Source organism: Bufo bufo, chromosome 3 (assembly GCF_905171765.1).
Source record: "Bufo bufo chromosome 3, aBufBuf1.1, whole genome shotgun sequence".
Taxonomy (NCBI): Eukaryota; Metazoa; Chordata; class Amphibia; order Anura; family Bufonidae; genus Bufo; species Bufo bufo.
This window is the reverse complement of record NC_053391.1, coordinates 544,026,246-544,047,571: the sequence shown is the minus strand read 5'-3', so window position 1 is coordinate 544,047,571 and position 21,326 is coordinate 544,026,246. Positions and strand designations below refer to the sequence as shown.

The 21,326-nt window shown below is 41.9% G+C and overlaps 1 protein-coding gene across 5 annotated transcripts in view; it reads right to left on the bottom strand.

The window, feature by feature from the left end:
• Window positions 1-21,326, bottom strand: part of DGKH (diacylglycerol kinase eta) — a 227,219-nt gene that overhangs the window by 152,286 nt on the left and 53,607 nt on the right. The window contains exon 1 of one of the 5 annotated variants that reach the window (XM_040425414.1): window positions 18,022-18,127. The exons of the other annotated variants lie outside the window; for them this stretch is intronic. Within the exon in view, the coding sequence (XP_040281348.1) occupies window positions 18,022-18,084 (63 nt within the window). The 5' untranslated portion in view covers window positions 18,085-18,127. Of the gene's footprint in view, window positions 1-18,021; window positions 18,128-21,326 lie in introns of those variants that run through there. 5 annotated transcript variants of the gene reach the window in all.

Here is a 21,326-nt window from a genome sequence, read left to right as displayed (position 1 = left end):
AACGGATGCGTCTGCATTAAAACTTAGAAAATTTTCTAAGTGTGAAAGTTGTCTGAGCGGATCCGTTCAGACTTTACATTGAAAGTCAATGGGGAACGGATCCGCTTGAAGATTGAGCCATATTGTGTCATCTTCAAGCGGATCCGTCCCCATTGACTTACATTGTAAGTGTGGACGGATCCGCTCGCCTCCGCACGGCCAGGCGGACACCCGAACGCTGGAAGCAGCGTTCAGGTGTCCGCTCACTGAGCGGAGCGGAGGCTGACCGCTGGCAGGCGGATGCATTCTCAGTGGATCCGCCTCCACTGAGAATGCATTGGGGCCAGACGGATGCGTTCGGGGCCGCTCGTGAGCCCCTTCAAACGGTGCGCACGAGCGGACACCCGAACGCTAGTGTGAAAGTAGCCTTACACACATCATTTTTCAGCATTTAAAAAAAAACTTGTAGAAATGGCCATGAACTTCAAGAGTTTATTACAACAGTTTTGTTGCCTTTATTATTTTTTTCACATGCATTTTTTTTCCTGCTATTTTTAAATCCTACGGTACAGTAAAGGGGTAAAAATCACTTAGACTATGCTGCGTTTTCAATAACCCATTTTGTAAGACATATGCAGCCCATTATTAGAATAGATGTTCGTTATATACATTTATGACAAACGATCTGATACCATTTTGTTTCCTGAACCGCCAGAAGCTGCTGAAATGTCTATTTTTGCCTCCACGTGCGGCGCCTGTTAGCTGCATGCGCTCCATGCACTAATATCCGCGCCCATACCGCATTTACGTTTTCATTCTGATGTTATATCTGGTCTATAGCAGGATTTATAATGAGCAGTAATTACACCTCAACAGAGTTTAACAATGCAAATATCAGTAAACCATTCACCGGGGGAATCCAGAAAGTAGCTCAGCCGCCTCTCGCAGAGTGGCATCCTGCTATTTGTCAGAAGGGCTCGCCATAGCCTCCCTCTAATTAGGACAATGTGAATACAAACATTTCACAAGAGTGACAGCTTGGCATGACCTAGCCGGCGCTGTCATATCCTGGTGGGGGAAACCAACCCCAGCAAGATCTAATTTTAGAAGCAGATCCTTCATGGCTGGAGGTCTGCCAGCAATGCAGGGACATGACAGGATGATAAAACATCCTCACTTTGCAGCTGAAGTCACAGCGGTCACAGGAAGCAGGGAGCCAAGGTTGCAGTGTGACCTGTGGTGACATGGGCTCGGATGCGGACCCATTCACTTCAATGGGGCCGCAAAAGATGTGGACAGCACTCCGTGTGCTGTCCGCATCCGTTGCTCCGTTCCGAGGCCCCGCAAACAAAATATAGCATGTCCTATTCTTGTCCGTTTTGTGGCATGTCTACAATGGGCCGCCCGTTCCGTAGGCACACGGATTCCGTTTTATGCGGATCCGCGGTTTGCAGACCGCGAAAAACGGCACGGTCGTATGCATGAGGCCTTATAAACAGATCTGCAGGGTTTTATTTTTTTTTCTGTTCCTCTGATGCATCAGAAATACAAAAAACACAATCCTAGTGTGAACAAGCCCTAGCCATTTAAAAAAAACATTATTCAATAGAAATGCAAACAACGTGTATCTTTCCATTATAAAACTAAAATACTTCCTTACTGCAGTATTAATATAAACCAGGACAAAATCACCAATGTGTGGCCACCGAATTAAAGGTGAATGGCTTATAGCCATATATTCTAGCCGGGACACTGGTTAGTAAAAAATCCGAAACAGTAAATTCTCAAGACCAGGGCCCAACCTGCGTCCCTCCAGCTGTTTTAAAACTACAACTCCCAGCATGCCTGGGCAGCCTACAGCTATTAGGGCATGCTGGGAGTTGCAGCTTTTCTAGAGCTGGAGAACCGCAGGTTGAACATTCCTGCTCAAGACAAAGTAATCCGAGAGCACCTACCTTCCAAATAGGTAAAAGCCAGAACCACAGATGACCGTGACACAACTGAACCCGGCAGATGACACCACACTCATTCTGTGGAGCAGCCCTAAAACTCCTTCTCCAAAGTGTTCACTGCTAAACACGAGAATCCGCACAAGCAATTATATCTCGTCACATCCCAATGTTCACCTATTCATGACAACCCGTTATTTTCACACTTTAAAATTAACATCAAACCTATAATTAGGCACTAGGTTTTCTACCTCAGCCTTTCACTGCTGAAAATAGACTGAGATGCATGCACATGCATGACAAAAAAAATATATATTCCATCGGAATCAAAGTATGAATATAGCACTGAGGTTGGGAAGAGGGTACGGAGAAAAAACAAAACCACCCAAAGGTTCACCATCACCATATGGCACCACAATGTTTCATACAAGGGGCTCGTAGTCTTGGCTGGAGGTGCCCTGACCATGAAATAGTGAGGATTTTATTGGGCATTTTTAAAACTGTAATGTACAACTTTAGTCAACATGGAAAAAAACAAGACAAGAAACATTTGTATAAAGACGCATTAACATTTTTATTTTATTGACTAGCATGTTTTACATAATGAAAACACATTTTTGTAATCGGATTTAATCAAGTATTCTCAACCGTTAGTCTTCTGCAGCCTGCATGTGCCCTCATACGCTGCATGCTGCTCAGTTCTGCACAGGGTGGATATAGCATGTAGCGCTCCTCTCGGGTCTCCTGAACAATATTTTAAGCAGACATTTTTACAGCCAAGGAAAATGAACTTAAATCACTAAAGGTCCATATAGACTCACCAATTATCGGGCAGATTATCGGGAACAACCATTCCTACAAACAGTCGTTCCTCACAATCTGCCCGTCTGAATGCACTGCCAATCACCCGATGAACTAGCGAAACGCTCGTTCATCTGGTGATCCTATCATTTGATCAGGCACCACCAATCATGGCTTCTGTGCAGCAGATCATGCGGTCTAAACAGCGTTCCGCTGCTCAGAAGCCATGATTCTGTATAAGAACAAGGTATCGCAATAGCCATCCCCGGTCCTCATACAGTGAAGGGGATCACTGCATGCAAATGCACAGTCTCCTTCACTGAACGAGCAACCGACTGTCGCTTCCCTCCAGATTATTACACCAAGATTATCTGACCAATTTATGTCCAATCAGACCAATAGTTGGTGTGTATAACAAAAGATCTGTGTGTGTGAACGGCCATCTGCCCAATGATTGGTCAGAAAATATGTCAGCTAATCTGTTGGGGCAATACAAGTGTCTATGCAGCGTCCCACTACGTGTGTGTGGGCACTGCTTAAAAGCACTTTTTGATCTTAAAAACGTACTATGCTGTAATGTATGATTTTGTATGTATGTATCTGCAAAATCCCTGTTAACAGGCAGATTAGGTGCAATTTATACATCCCGCCACTAGATGGGGATATAGCTTAGGTCTTATATACACTCACCTAAAGAATTATTAGGAACACCTGTTCTATTTCTCATTAATGCAATTATCTAGTCAACCAATCACATGGCAGTTGCTTCAATGCATTTAGGGGGGTGGTCCTGGTCAAGACAATCTCCTGAACTCCAAACTGAATGTCAGAATGGGAAAGAAAGGTGATTTAAGCAATTTTGAGCGTGGCATGGTTGTTGGTGCCAGACGGGCCGGTCTGAGTATTTCACAATCTGCTCAGTTACTGGGATTTTCAGGCACAACCATTTCTAGGGTTTACAAAGAATGGTGTGAAAAGGGAAAAACATCCAGTATGCGGCAGTCCTGTGGGCAAAAATGCCTTGTGGATGCTAGAGGTCAGAGGAGAATGGGCCGACTGATTCAAGCTGATAGAAGAGCAACGTTGACTGAAATAACCACTCGTTACAACCGAGGTATGCAGCAAAGCATTTGTGAAGCAACAACACGCACAACCATGATGCGGATGGGCTACAACAGCAGAAGACCCCACCGGGTCATCTCCACTACAAATAGGAAAAAGAGGCTACAATTTGCACGAGCTCACCAAAATTGGACTGTTGAAGACTGGAAAAATGTTGCCTGGTCTGATGAGTCTCGATTTCTGTTAAGACATTCAAATGGTAGAGTCCGAATTTGGCGTAAACAGAATGAGAACATGTATCCATCATGCCTTGTTACCACTGTGCAGGCTGGTGGTGGTGGTGTAATGGTGTGGGGGATGTTTTCTGGGCACACTTTAGGCCCCTTAGTGCCAATTGGGCATCGTTTAAATGCCACGGGCTACCTGAGCATTGTTTCTGACCATGTCCATCCCTTCATGACCACCATGTACCCATCCTCTGATGGCTACTTCCAGCAGGATAATGCACCATGTCACAAAGCTCGAATCATTTCAAATTGGTTTCTTGAACATGACAATGAGTTCACTGTACTAAAATGGCCCCCAAAGTCACCAGATCTCAACCCAATAGAGCATCTTTGGGATGTGGTGGAACGGGAGCTTCATGCCCTGGATGTGCATCCCTCAAATCTCCATCAACTGCAAGATGCTATCCTATCAATATGGGCCAACATTTCTAAAGAATGCTATCAGCACCTTGTTGAATCAATGCCACGTAGAATTAAGGCAGTTCTGAAGGCAAACACCGTATTAGTATGGTGTTCCTAATAATTCTTTAGGTGAGTGTATATACCTAGGTCAGGCCTAGTGAAGCAGTTGAGTTCATATCAGATGATGATGAGAGTAGAGTAAAAATGTAGTTCAGAAGAGAGCAAATCTGAGGAGGTCAGATCAGATTAGTAGGAGAAAATGTAGGGTGAAGACTCCATAACACAGATTAGTGAGTGGAGCCAACTTCGCTAGGAGGTGATACTCAGATGTGAGGCGCAGAAGAGCGTTTTCCTTCTGTGGCCGGACTATAGACTTGCATCCCTGACCAGTAGGAGAAGAGTTTGCCTCCCTGGAAAAGAAACAAGCATTCCTAGGAATTCATCGGTGATAAGAGCCATTATTGAGGGCCACAGACACCTTTGCATGGTGGAGGTTTTATAGCTTCAGGCAGCCACACCAACCTTCTAAGAGACAGTTAAGTTTTCCTGTCTAAATTATTCAGCTTGTAGGGAAAGTCAAGGAATAGGATCCAAAGCATCTAAAGGAACCAGGTACACCTAACCCACTGCTCCAAAACCAAGAAACCTAAACAGCCTAAAACTGTGGATTTGCAGAATTAACTCTGTACCATCTAAAGACTGCATAATTGTACTGCTGCAACCAAAAGACATCCAAAGTAAAAGTTGTGAGTTGCATCTTACCACTGTCTACCTCATTATTACTACCTATGGTTGTACCACCATTAACGGTACTGGCGTCACGACAAAAACCATCAAGGGCTCAGCCGCAACAAGCACCCTAAGCACCTCTAACATCAAGGGCACCTCAACCACCATCTTGGCTGATGCTTCCCTACCACAGAGTGTGCCCCGGAGGATTTCGTGCTGTCCACCTCAACACTGTGCTGCCAGCCCAGGCTTTCTGCTAACCGTGAGTAAACTAATGAACTGTGTGTTATTATTTGGCCCCTCATCGGTCCACCGTGCACCTCACGTGTTGCCCCTGCGACTGGCTGACTGCATCTCCTTAACCGATCATTCAGTATTTTGCTGTGAAGGTGTCCACGGTCTTGGCCACTCACGTACTATAAAAAAGGAAATGGGTACCGATGTCTTCATATGTAAAGTCCTGCCCCCTTGTTCAGTACTGACTTCAGGGAAGCCTCCTTCCAGAACATGGCCGATGATGGAGGGGCACCAAACTTACCAGATGTTTGTTTCTATTAACGTGTGCAGTGTTATTTAATGGAAAATCACAGTGAGGTGTCCAACCGCTTTAACAGGGTTCTCCATAATTTATAAAGCGATGACCTATCCCTAGGACACGGAATCAATATGAGATTGTGATCATTTGTTCGGGAGAAGCTCCAGTTTGGAACGACACAACTCCAGGTGGAACGTAGCGCTACTACCATTCACTCCGATAGGACCAGCTCTGTCCACTCCACAATGGATGGAGCTGTGTTGGTCCAGCATCGGAGCTACTCCCGGACAGCTGACCGGTGGGGATAGGTAAACAATTGTTATCTCCTGCGGGGGAAGGGGATCAATGCAGATCTTCCCCTGGAACTCAATGTTGTCTCAAGAAATGTGCTGCTAAATAGCCCTTTATCATCATCTTAATCCATTTCATAAATATCTTCACAGATGGACCCTTTCACAAGATATTTTTAGAAATTCCAAATATGTGGGAGGGGGTGGAAAATGAAGGGTTAAGTAAGGCCTGTTCTGAGGTAATGACAGGAAAGAGTCCGCAGGCGTTCAGTGTAACCGAGATGAACAGAGCAGCTTTCTCAGCTGGATCATATCCTTTTCTGAACCCCTTTCCATTCCGATGCAATTGAAATGTAATGCTATAAACAGCAACTTTACCTAGAGGTCCATGCAGACAGCGCAGAACACAAGCCTCGTGTCCAGTGCCAGGCCTCCCCATAATTAAACCGGGCTAGCAGATGCCCTTTCCACAGTCATGACGGACACTTCAGGTTTTATAGAAGTTATCCGACATCTGACCTTGATTTAGGCTTTGCCAAGTAAGGAAATGATGGTAATTTTTGCAGCCATTACTCTAAAATATGCAAAAAATATATACTTTGGAGTAGTGTGCGGGTCACTGGCCGAGCGGACAAAAAAATTTAATAAAATTTAAAAAAATTAAATTTAGGCCAAAAATCACACAGCATTTACTACAAGCATACATCTGCCATAAAAAATATCAACATGCATATATATTAGTAGGTTTATAAAGTATAACACAGTATACGTTGTTATTATTATTACATATACAAGTGATGGTTCTGAAAAGTGTCCATGAAATATATAGAATTAAGTCAGGACAACAATCACATCAGCGATTTGTTTCTACGTACATAAAGAACTCAATAAAAGGACGGTCAAGATATTAAATGGGTGTCCCACAAAAAATATTCTACAATTTTCAAACCAGCACCTGGATCTGAATAGTTTTGCAACTGAATGCAATAAAAAAATTTAGCATAGCCACTGAACTATTCAATAAATTGTATGTGTATAGCGCCACCAACTTTCCTTATTTATTTCTCCATCTACCTCACTGAGATAGACACACATGCTTAGTTCCATTCGTCAACGGCCTGCAGCCATATCTACTGACAGGAGCTGTGACAGTTACAGGGACAGAGCTGCAGCAGAAAGGCCACAACCCCTGAGCTGTTATAGGGAAAGAGCTACAGCAAAACACAAAAACTCAGCCATTATTATTTGGAAGCTCTGATAACGGTAACCACTACAGAGATTCTCTCTCTTTATAATATATATATATTTTTTTTTTTATTCCCTCCTCTGCACATTTAGTACAAGGGAAAGGGTTAAGAATGGCGAGTTAACATTTACGGCGTGCAACCTGTTTCCAGGCAACCACCTATCCTTAGTCCCTGGTAGTCTGCCAACTTGACAATAAGAGAAACTGGAAAAAAAAACAAAAAAACACACCATTTATTTCTTCACATCAAACTAAATAAAGTACACAAACCCTAAAAGAGCCTAGCTTCTGGCGGCCTCCTGGCCTATGGAGATCTTTTTGAGCAGAGAGCGCTTTCCTCCACCGCAGCGTGCATCACTAGAGATAGCCTTTTCTCTGCCCGAGCAGCCGGCCACGTATGTTTGTCAGAGATTGTCACGCTGCTCGGCCATATTTGCAAAAAAGGAAACAGGCGGAAAAGCTTGTTACAGCACAAGATAAAAGCAGCTGCTCCTACAGTCAGAAGACAAGGAATAAGCAGAACCGGCAGATTTTGTATTATTTTAATGCGATAATAGATGCTAAAAATAAACAGGATTACACAATTTATGCTGCCATAAACAGTGCTATAAATAAGCCGGAGAACCTACATTGTCTGCACTAGAAATGGGTTACCCATGATGAAGCTCCACGTGATGTGGCAGGAGGCAACTGGAGAAGTAAAAAGAAAGAATCAGGATAATAACAACCACCCAACACAGTCAGCAAAAACCACCAACAATAACCTCCCCGTAAGCAACGAGGTAAATAAACTCATGATGAACTCCACTGCTGGACCACATTTGGTCCTGGCAGACTTGGAACGAATGACCAAAAATAAACTAAATTTAGGTTTCCAGGGTGATGCTGCTGATAATAATACATCTTTATATGGGAGACACCACTGTCTGTAAAGCCAAGCAATGAAACGCATGGCGCAGATGTCTGATGGAAAACATCTAAACTAAACCTTTCCAACTAACACCTGATATCCCCCGCGCAGCCGCAGCGCCCATTTATTGTGCGTTTTATAAACTCTTTAATAGTTGGTTTGCGGATCATTTACTTAGTGGACCCAGGAACTTAAGAGAAAAAGGAAATTCATTCATTGGGTTGGTATTGTTTTGGAATGACAGCTTTTATTCTATTTACCTTGGAGATCCAGTTCCTAAAACTACACCCACGCAAAACATAAAAAAATAAATCAGTTATGGATTCACCACTGAATTTCCATGAAAAAGAAAATCACTGTTTCACATGGCCTTTAATGTGGATTTTCTGCAGATTTCACCCTATGCATTGTGAAGGGTGAAATCCACAACATCAGCTGACGTGCTCTAGATTTAAAATCCATTAAGTAAATTAACATGCTGCAGACTGAAATTCCACCCCACTTGTCAATTTCTGCACAGATTTGTTTTCCGCAATAGATTAACTCTTATCTACTTTAGTGCTACTGGCAGAGAATCTGCAGCGCATACGCCATGCTTAAAGGGGTATTGCGATTAGTTTAGTTATCCCCTAGCCTACCGCTGGGACCCCCGCCGATCACAAGAACGGGGCCCGATGCGACCGGCCACTCAGTTCTTTTCAGGAGAGCTGCAGGGGGTACGGGGCCCCCTTTCTCATGATCTGTGGGGTCCCAGCGATAGGGGATAACTTTAACAGACCGGAATACCCCTTTAAACATGTCTAATGATCTCCTGACAGCTTAAAGGAATGGCGACTACTCTCTACCGATACTTCAGCAGCATTTGATACTGTAGACCACAAATTTCCCCTTAGTATGCTCTACACTACTGGTCTCAAGGACACTACTCTCTCCTGGATTTCTCCCTCTCTCTCTGGACGCTCTTTCAGTGTATCATTTGCTGGCTTTACTTCTTCTCCTCATCCTCTTGCTGTTGGAGTTCCTCGGGGTTCAGTCCGAGGTCCTCTCCTCTTCTCTCTCCACCCAAACCCTATCGGACAGACTTTTAGTAGATTCGTTTTTTACAACCATCTCTACGATGACACCCAACTATATACTTCTTCACATGACATCGCTAAAGCAGTACTCCAAAACACCAGCTGTTTCTAACATCATGTCCTCTCTCTACCTGAAACGGAATCTCTCAAAAATTGAACTTCTTGTTTTTCATCCTCATTTCCACATAGATTGTAAGCTCTTGCGAGTAGGGCCTTCACTAGTATTTCAATTGTATATTAGCCTGTAATACTGTCTGAGAAGTCTATTCTGGTTTGTACATGTACCCTCTGTGGGATATGGCGGCACTATATAAAGCTTATTATTATGTATATCCCCAAGTGAAACTTGCACAGGGTTGGCACAGGATTCTCTTGTATTATATTAAGTGTAGTTATCTGACTAGCTGCAAGACCCTTCACATTCAGTTGTGGTGTGGACGATCTCTAAGATTATTTATCTATAAGTGACCACCACCGTCAAGATAAAAAAAGTTTTAGTTTTTTTAAATTTAAACCATTTTGTGAGTTCTGAACACGTGCTTTCTAAAAATAAAAGCCATGAGAATTAAACTGCTGGAAGGAAACACAAAAAGGCACATCACCAACTTTATTCAAGCCATCTGCAGACATCATGGAAATCTACTGTATTCCACTACTGTAATTATGTGCATGTGTGATAGAGAAAATATATACCCTGTAAACAGACCATGTACATTAACCCTGAAATTTTCATTTGGAAGGAAGAGCATCTGACTATCCACAGGCCAAGAGTTCAAGTGACGAACATCAGGAGCCAAACCAAAGGAGATCTAAGGGGCTGTCCACACGGCAGATTATGAAGCTGTTAAAATCCGCTGCGTATGTGGCAAAAACTTTGGCGGTGACGGCCACAGTTGTTCACTTAGGATGCCGCAAACTCAATTGCAGTTTAGGTCCTCAGAATTTCAACAGGTGGCTGTCCACATACCGCGTCCAGAAGGGACATGTCTGTTCACTTAAGATGCCGCGGACCAGCTTGCGGCTTTGCGCCATACAGCTTCAAGCAGCGGCTGTCTGCGCACCAAGAAGGGACATCTCTCTTATTTGCATGTTTCCAGATTTTTACCGCCAGGACACGAGTTTTAGTGCTGTCTCCCATTGAAAACAATGGAAGGCAGAACACACGTGGCCGCAGCTGAAACTTTGACATGCTGTCTGCGCCAAAATTTGGTCCCGAATAGTCTGGTTCTAAGGGATGATACAATTGCATTAGCAAATATTCATATCAGGCATCATAAATATCACTGTTGAGCTTTTTGGTCCACATATAATGTGATATCAAAAAAACTGGCCAATATTAATTATATACAGTCAGGTCCATAAATATTGGGACATCGACACAATTCTAACATTTTTGGCTCTATACACCACCACAATGGATTTGAAATGAAACAAACAAGATGTGCTGTAACTGCTGACTGTCAGCTTTAATTTGCGGGTAAAAAATAGTGGTAGGTTGTGGTGGCTCACTAGCAAGTAGTTAAGGTATGGTGCTGCAAGCTCATATAGAGGGAATCACCCCACCCTCTCTTAAAGGCAAATGTAGTAATAGAGTAATGAGCGAGCACTCATACACTTGGCAACCAGATTGACATGTGCAGAAAATATTTATTATATCCCCATAAAATACAAGTAATACAATTTATAAGAACAATGTAGCAATAATATACAACATTACAGTCACATATATTGTGGTAGATATGATCAACACTATATTCATATGACTCAATAGTGTCAATAAATTCAATAATATATATCACACCAAGAAACTTCAAGTATATGCTGTTATTTGGGAAAGAGGGGGTATTATCTTCTAGCGCTCTATCCCAATTTGGGAAACTGAATGTCACTGAAAATGCTGTAGGTGTATTCACTGGGAGCGCAACATGTTCATAAAGTGTCCACAGGAATCCTGATAATGTGAAAAGTCTCTTATAGCATATCCTTTTATGGTCGCTATGAGCTTTGGATTGAAGAAAACTTTAAATCGATATTTGGCTTACCGTCTAGCGTCTGCTTTCTCCCTATTGCTTCAATGGAGCTTTAAATATTTGCCGGCTTATTCAGTCGCTCCATACAGCAAGCTGGTTTAAATTTCGCGGGAGTTCCAAAGATCGCGGGAGTTGCCACTCTGTTCCGCAATTTCCTTTGGTGCAGCTTTCGACGATAAGAATAGTTAATCCTTTACTGTAGAGATTTTTTTCTGTATGGCCATACAGTATTATCGGAGGCTTTTCAATGCAGGTACATCACTTGTTTCATCATACGCGTTACGGGTAGATTCACTCTCCCTTCCTCAGTGGTCCAGTTCACTCTCCCTTCCTCAGTGCGGGTATTTTCATCCAAATCAGGTGAACGGTGTAGGAATTACAACAATTTGCATATGTGCCTCCCACTTGTTAAGGGACCAAAAGTAATGGGACAATTGGCTTCTCAGCTGTTCCATGGCCAGGTGTGTGTTATTCCCTCATTATCCCAATTACAATGAGCAGATAAAAAGGTCCAGAATTCATTTTATGTATGCTATTTGCATTTGGAATCTGTTGCTGTCAACTCTCAAGATGAGATCCAAAGAGCTGTCACTATCAGTGAAGCAAGCCATCATTAGGCTGAAAAAACAAAAAACAAACCCATCAGAGAGATAGCAAAAACATTAGGCGTGGCCAAAACAACTATTTGGAACATTCTTAAAAAGAAGGAACTGTGAGCTCAGCAACACCAAAGTGAGCTCAGCAACACCAAAAGGCCCGGAAGACCATGGAAAACAACTGTGGTGGATGACCGGAGAATTCTTTCCCTGGTGGAGAAAACACCCTTCACAACAGTTGGCCAGATCAAGAACACTCTCCAGGAGGTAGGTGTATGTGTGTCAAAGTCAACAATTAAGAGAAGACTTCACCAGAGTGAATACAGCGGGTTCACCACAAGATGTAAACCATTGGTGAGCCTCAAAAACAGGAAGGCCTGATTAGAGTTTGCCAAACGACATCTAAAAAAGCCTCCACAGTTCTGGAACATCATCCTATGGACAGATGAGACGAAGATCAACTTGTAGCAGAGTGATGGGAAGAGAAGAGTATGGAGAAGGAAAGGAACTGCTCATGATCCTAAGCATACCACCTCATCAGTGAAGCATGGAGGTGGTAGTGTCATGGCGTGGGCATGTATGGCTGCCAATGGAACTGGTTCTCTTGTATTTATTGATAATGTGACTGCTGACAAAAGCAGTAGGATGAATTCTGAAGAGTTTCGGGCAATATTATCTGCTCATATTCAGCCAAATTCAGCCAAATGCTTCAGAACTCATTGGACGGCGCTTCACAGTGCAGATGGACTATGACCCAAAGCATACTGCAAAAGCAACCAAAGAGTTTAAGGGAAAGAAGTGGAATGTTGTGCAATGGCCAAGTCAATCACCTGGCCTGAATCCGATTGAGCATGCATTTCACTTGCTGAAGACAAAACTGAAGGGAAAATGCCCCAAGAACAAGCAGGAACTGAAGACAGTTGCAGTAGAGGCCTGGCAGAGCATCACCAGGGATGAAACCCAGCGGCTGGTGATGTCTATGCGTTCCAGACTTTAGGCTGCAATTGACTGCAAAGGATTTACAACTAAATATTAAAAAGTGAAGGTTTGATTATGATTATTATTCTGTCCCATGACTTTTGGTCCTTTAACAAGTGGGAGGCACATATGCAAACTGTTGTAATTCCTACACCGTTCACCTGATTTGGATGTTAATACCCTCAGATTAAAGCTGACAGTCTGCAGTTAAAGCACATCTTGTTTGTTTCATTTCAAATCCATTGTGGTGGTGTATAGAGCCAAAAATGTTAGAATTGTGACGATGTCCAATATTTATGGACCTGACTGTATAAGGGCTCTTTCACACTTGCGTTGTTCTGTTCCGGCATAGAGTTCCGTCGTCGGGGCTCTATGCCGGAAGAATCCTGATCAGGATTATCCCCATGCATTCTGAATAGAGAGAAATCCGTTCAGGATGCATCAGGATGTCTTCAGTTCCGGAACGGAACATTTTTTGGCCGGGGAAAATACTGCAGCATGCTGCGCTTTTTGCTCCGGTCAAAAATCCTGAACACTTGACGCAAGGCCGGATCCGGAATTAATGCCCATTAAAAGACATTAATCCGGCATTACCGGATCCGACGTTTAGCTTTTTCCGAATGGTTACCATGGCTGCCAGGACGCTAAAGTCCTGGTTGCCATGGTAAAGTGTAGTGGGGAGCGGGGGAGCAGTATACTTACCGCCCGTGCGGCTCCCGGGCGCTTCAGAGTGACGTCAGGGCGCCCCACGCGCATGGATGACGTGTCGCATGGATCACATCATCCATGCGCATGGGGCGCTCTGACGTCATTCTGGAGCGCCCCGGGAGCCGCACGGACGGTAAGTATACTGCTCCCCTGCTCCCCACTACTACTATGGCAACCAGGACTTTAATAGCGTCCTGGGTGCCATAGTAACACTGAACGCATTTTGAAGACGGATCCGTCTTCAAATGCTTTCAGTTCACTTGCAGTGTTACGGATCCGGCGGGCACTTCCGGCAAATTGAGTTACACGACGGATCCGGACAACGCAAGTGTGAAAGAGGCCTAACAAAGAGCCTTCAGGGTTTTCTTTCATGTCTTTAACATTACAGTCAATGGATGACTGACAGAAACGGAGCATTTTCTGACTGCATCCATGATTCAATCCATTTTAACGGTTCATTTATTTTTATTTTTTTCGGAAAAGTCAACACAGATGTGAACTCAGCCTGTAGACTATTAGCGCTGCTCTGATATACATGCACTAACGTATATGTGACCTGCAAATTGGTATTCCAATGATGTGCGTCCAAAATACCAGTTTCAAAAGCTTTAAATCCGACACAGATTAGAATTTGGGGGTATGCAGCTGCAGGCAGCCACTCTCCGTACATATCACCTTTATGGCTGTCATGTAGTATATTATAATCTTACCCACCATCAAAGTAACAAATGCATTCACAACCTTAGCTCACTGTAATGTCTGCCTTCTGTTCTTATCACTCATTTTCCAGCTGGTCCTATACAAAGGACAATTTTTTTTAACTAATAAAGTTCCTTCTATCTGCAGATCCACAGCTCTTTCACAGCAGAGCCTAAAGAGGACACTACAAGATGTACATGCAGGCGTCAGTATACAGGGATCTACACGCTGCCTGCTTTTTAATTCATCAAAATGAAAAAGCAGATCCCAGATAACTTTTAGGGTAGAGGCAACCCCAGGTGGAGAGAGAGCTATCACCGCTTGCGGTTCTTGCATGGATATATACATACACTAAAGAATATATCTAGTTTCCAAGAGCTCTAGATCAACAGGCAAAGGAAGTTTTCATCTTAATCTGTATTTGGATGAAAAACTTTTAGCCGCTACTATTTTTAGTCGTTTTCCATGACTTTACCATTTACTTCCTTAAATAGAAATCTGGATGTTTATCTGAAAGTCGCTGAGATCCAAGGGGTTCAAGGGGCGGCGGAGGGATCAAAGCACAAAACCCTGAAGAGCGGAAGGTAAATGTCTTTATCCATATTTATTACAATTCAAATTTTCTCTCTTTTTTTTTTTTTTTATATCATGTTGCAATGTGAACAGTAACCGGTAACTTGTTGAGGTCTTGCCAGTTTTTTTAAACTACAAAACACTGCAACAAGAACAGTGATGTATGGCCGCAATAAACCGTAAACCAGAGGGCGCACTATGTATTTTTTGGCCAAGTAAAAACACTCCTCTTGGCACTTTTGGAGAAATATTTTTAGCCAAGGAAGAGTACGACATAAGATGCTGGATGGCGTTTTTTGTTTTCACCGTATGAGGGATGACTTGTATTTTTAGCCCATTTTGAGGTACTTATAACTTTTCAAATAACTTTTATTAAAATTTTGGGGTGGTAATAAGAAATAAAAGCAGTTACCAGTATTTTTTGCACTTTAGATTGACACCATTCAGCGTGTTGCATAACTAGCAAGTTATATTTAAACTATGGGTCAGTACAATTACCGTGATACCAAATATGTATGGTTTTAGGTGGTTTTATTTTTTGCTACTTTTGCACAATAATAGCACTTCTCATGAAAATATAATAATTTATGTCGCTGCATTCGAAACCATAGAATTTTTTTATTTTTCCATCAATAGAGCCATATGTGGCTTATTTTCTGTAGGACAAGATGTAGCTTGAATAGGTACCATTTTGAGGTACATGGGACTTGAGATTTATTTTTGTGGGGGTGAATAGGGGGGGGGGGGGGAATTAGATTAGTATTTTTTGCATATTACCGGTATATGGGTAGTGGCAAACACGGCAATATCATGTGCATGATAGAAAAATGGTTTGAAATGTTTTGTCCAACTTTATTTTTAGTCCTACTAGGGAACATCGCTATTATAAAGTATTGGTTTACCCCGTGTACCAATGCATTATAACCTCACTGTAACATCGATAGACAGTCTATTAGGCTGTGTATGTGGCACTGTCTAATAGTCATTCGTGGCAATGCAGAGACACCCCTACGACTGCATATGTTTGGAAGCACCAGGGATTTGGTAAGGATTAATGGTATTCTTAAGGCTACATGCACACGACCGTATGTGTTTTGCGGTCCGCAAATTGCGGATGAGCAAAAAAAAAAAAAAAACGGATGACATCCATATGCCATCCGTTTTTTTTTTTGTTTTTTTTGTGCGGATCCATTGTAAAAATGCCTAAAACAGACAAGAATAGGACATGTTATTTTTTTGCGGGGTTACGGAACGGATATACTGATGCGGACAGCACACGGTGAAATGAATGGGTCCGCATCCTATCTGCAAAAAAAAACGGAACGTTCATGTGCGTGTAGCCTAATGCTGAGATATAAACAGATACATATCCATCATGGGAGGTGTTTGATTGGAATCAAATGTATTCTGCAGCAGGACAACAACCCCAAACATATAGCCAATGTCATTAAAGGGAACCTGTCACCGGGATTTTGGGTATAGAGCTGAGGACATGGGTTGTTAGATGGCCGCTAGCACATCCGCAATACCCAGTCCCCATAGCTCTGTGTGCTTTTATTGTGTAAAAAAAACGATTTGATACATATGCAAATTAACATAAGAGTCATATCTTACTTGTGTGACCAAAGAAGAGTCATATTTTCAAGCTCTGACTCATCTCAGGTTAATTTGCATATGTTTCAAATCAGGTTTTTTTTAAACAATAAAAGCACACAGAGCTATGGGGACTGGATATTGCGGATGTGCTAGCGGCCATCTAGCAACCCATGTCCTCAGCTCTATACCCAAAATCCAGGTGACAGGTTCCCTTTAAGAACTATCTTCGGTGTAAAGAAGAACAAGGAGTCCTGGAGGTGATGATATGGCCCCTAAAGAGCCCTGATCTCAACATCATCAAGTCTGTCTGGGATTACATGAAGAGACAGAAGGATCTGAGCAAGCCTACATCCAAAGAAGATCTGTGGTCAGTTCTACAAGGTGTTTGGTACAACCTCCTTGCCGAGTTCCTTCAAAAAACTGTGTTTAAGTCTACCTAGAAGAATTGATGCTGCTTTGAACGCAAATGGAGGTCACATCACATACAGATTTGATTTAGATTTCTCTTTTGTTCATTCACTTTACATTTTGTTAATTGATCAAATTAAACTACTAACGCTTCTATTTTTTTTAAAGCATTCTTACTTGCCATTTTTTCCACACCACAGTTCTGTATATTGGTCTTTTGGCCTCTGTCGGAGGAATAGTGCCGTATAAATACTCATGGTGCACACACTGGGACTTTTCCTCATGTAGACCCCAAGCATAGGCAGAAACATGATACGGACAGGTCCTAATAGCTAACCAGTCTTAACACATATAATACAAGTTTTATGCCCATGTATGAGCTAAAGACTAATCGCTATATACAAGGTCACAACTCTATAGATGAGCATATGCATTATATTCCCGAAAACGTTTCACAAAGAAAACTCTAGAAAAAAGGATGAAATTAATTTAAAACTTCAAAAGAGTTGACAGAGATACAAAGTCCAGGCAGCACAAGTGGCCCTATAATTTCATGATAAAACCCAACATGGTCCATCCATAACATCTGACTCAATACAATCTGCCCTGAAGCAATAATAGAGCCATGACTGTAATATTGCAGAATTGATTTAAGCACTACAATGACAACCTTATATAATCCAATCTCCTAAAGCAGAACGTTAGATAAGATTTCAACAGCAGTAAACCAGTCAACGGTTAGAAAAACAGATTCCCTTATCAGCGGATCTCAAATTTATCTTCATCTGAACCATTCCGGCTAAGAAAAATAGGGTGCAGAATCTATTAATCTGCCCAGCAGACACGAAAAACATAAAGGATCTGCCTGGATATGTCAAGTACGTTACATTAGATTTTCATTAGGAGACGGATGCAAAAATGAGTTCATTTCTAAGATGCTGTAGGAAAGAAGGCAGCAACAGCGATGAGGACTCCTAGAAAACGAGCGAGGAGAACGTTGCTGCAGATCTGACCAGACATCCGGTCACCCAGACAAGTAAAGCCACTTGAGAACATTACTACAGGGAAACAAACAGAAAAGACAAATATTCTCCAACAACAACATCTCAGCAAAGTTACTCGGAGGATATAGGAGAGCGATAAACTAGAAAAAGTCACCACACGTACCTCAAGACAAACATTTACTGTCTGGGAAGAGGAATTCCAGAAAAGTATAGCTTGATCCCACATTTACACATGCCCCAAGGTCGGAGCTCTGTGAGGAACTCTTGTCAGTGCCCAAGTGCTTTATGGAAGAGGCAAGGGAAGGAGACTCAGGCATACTGAAGTTTACTGGCACACGACCAAGATGGGAAGGCACTAGATTCGCAGAGCGAGCCGACAATACTAAGCACTCTCATCAGGCCGGAGGATTATGGGGAACACCAAGTTTCGACTCATGTACCCAAATCTGGAGCTTGTGTTTTAAGTAGCTAAATCCAATTTGCCATCATCTGCCGTTTAGATCTGGTTTGTGTACATTTGATCTGCCCAGCAAACGTAATTTGCTAATTGAATTTACCTACAGTTTCCTAATGTCCATTAATGTGCCTCTTCTTTTTAAGCAAGGCTTTTACACCATTTACAGTTCAGGCCCAGTGCTTGTAATTAGATGTGATCGATCCTGAAATATGGTAAATGGCTCCGTTAGCGAGACAGAGAGACGGCCTGTCATTTCCTCCATAATTGTAACGAGCAGTAAATGAGGCAGATAACAACTATTTTCCAGCCCTTATCTATTCCTTCATCGGCAGACCCAAACCTTTCCAGCTCTGCTTCATCAGAAACAAATGGAAATGGCGCACCAGAACGGCAACCGGCAGAGCCATGATTAAAGGCTAGGCCGAACCAACACGTCATCTGTCAAATGGATGGTGCACATACAATTGACAGGAGCATCTGCAAACAGTCCATGAAGACAAAGAAGAGATATCAAAATGTACTGGAAGGAAAATACTGCCCTGCTATACTGCTTCTATAGGTATATGCTCTAGTTATAGCAGTATTCACACCATTACATATTCTCTGTCATAGGCTATCGTCCACTTTTCTATTTTTCATTTTTTAAGGTGTTTGGAGAAGGGAAAGTTTGCAATCAAGAACATTTTTAATGAGAGGACAGATAAAAGGGAGTAGGAAATGCAGATTCAAATTAGGCTAGTTTCACACTAGCGCTATTAGTTCGGCCTGCCGGATCTGTCTGCATTCGGCATTGCCGGAAGCTACCACATCGCCGCCTGTCCCCATTCAGGCGGATGAAAACCGCTGCGTGCTGCTTCTTGGCATGTTTGCCGAGTTGTGGCTGGATCTCCGCTGATCCCCGTTATAGTTAATGGGGCCTGACGGCGATGTGGTAGCTTCCGGCAATGCTGGAACCAGATGTCTTAACGCTAGTGTGAAACTAGCCTTAAACCGGGTTAGGTTGTAGTATGTAACTATGGAGACACATACATCTGCATAGGAGGTGAAAGTCGGTAGATTTTTAATCAAAAATATTTACAAACTTGATTTATTTAGGTGAATCACAAATCTGTATAAATATTATGATTATTATTTATTATTATTATTAAAACTCCATTCATTCCATAGCGCTGTACATATAAGAAGGGATATACACTACCCTATAACGCATGCAGAGTGGAAACAGATATGGGAACGGGCAGCGAAGTCGTCTTCATGTATTACGCATAGGGAAAACACATATAAAGTGCTAATGTTCTGGTATCATACACCACAGCTGCTACAGCACTTTAACCCGGATATCTCTGATAAATGTTGGAGATGTATGACAGACGAGGGGACTCATATACATATTTTTTGGGAATGTCCTGTGATTGAGCCTTTTTGGAGAGTGGTGGGGTCGGTCCTCTTTCAACTCCTCGCAATTCAATTTCCTTTTACACCTTTCTTTTACTTATTGAATATGCCAAAATTGTCATTAAAGAAACAATTCCTGCTTCTAGTCCTTCAGGTGTTAACGGCGGCTAGACGCCTAATTGCGGGGTTTTGGTTGAGAACAGACGCGCCTACTCGACTGGACCTCATCCACAGTGTGATGGAGGTTAGGAAAATGGAATACCTAACTGCATGCATTACTAACTCAGTTGATAGATTTACAAAGGTTTGGCAGACATGGGATGACACTTTTGATCATCTACAATAAGGGTCCTCTGAACATTAGTTCTTCTTTCTTTTTTTTTTTTTTTCTTCTCCCTCATGTGTCGTGTCTGTCATTATTTTATGTCTTTCTGGTACCAACTCTCACTGTGACCATTGGCTTTTGATACAAAATGTATGTTTTATATACCAATGTACACTCTTGATATTGATGATATGCAATATGACATTGTACCTGTATTACTTTTTATTGAGAAAAATTAATAAAATAAACAATTTATAAAAAAAAAAAAAAAAAAAAAAAAAGAAGGGATATACATACATGATACAGACAATTTCATAGATAAATGCATTGATATCCAATTCATTATTGTCAAGATGGATGTTCATTTCCTTTAAGAGCCATGCTCGACTATATTTACAATTTTGTATGTCTTGAGTAGGCCAAAGTAAGGTCATACAAAGGTTTCTGCTCTTTAATGTTATTCTTTTCATGAATGTACCAGTCTGAGAAGAGGCCTCCTTGTCTACTTATAAATTTATGACGGGAAATAAAGATAAGCTCTATGCAGCTGGTGATAATTACCTATACAATTAGGCATTTATTAATGAAGCAAAATATATAATATGCATGTATTCATTTAATGAGCCTTAGTTAGTCCTTAGCATAAAACAATCAGTAGGATATATATATATATATATATATATATATATATATATATATATAACTTTATATTATATTGTTATATGTTATGAAGACAACATGTATCCAGTATATTATATATATTTCTCATTAGGAGAAGATTTGTCTCTAAAAGAGTGTCTGTGAAGATGTGTGTTTTGTAACAATTATTCACATCTTTGGTATGAGAGGAGGTACTGATATCTCTGTGAGAAAACAAGGCCATTCAAGTTATTTACGATCCATAAATTAACAGTGTGAGAAACATTCAGAGAGATGCCTAGAGGTCTGTCTCTAATTGCTACAAGTGTCAGAATGAATCCCTATAGCTTTGAATTAAAGCTTCTAAGGTCAAAATGTATATTCAGACTTACATAAGTTAACCCTTTATACTATGATGCAAATAGCTTATACAGTAGTGCCACCTAGGTATCAGTAGGTGACATCACAACAGTAGCAAAAGTGCATTCTGGTAGGGTTATGATGTCACATTTTTTATCAATGGTCACGCCCATCCGACAATGATTGGAAAGTTCCAAACTAGGAAGGTGGGTCTAACTGATAAGTTTGGGATCATAAAACATACACAGGAGGAGAAAAGGGAGAGGAGAAAGAAGGAGAAAAGGAGAAGTGG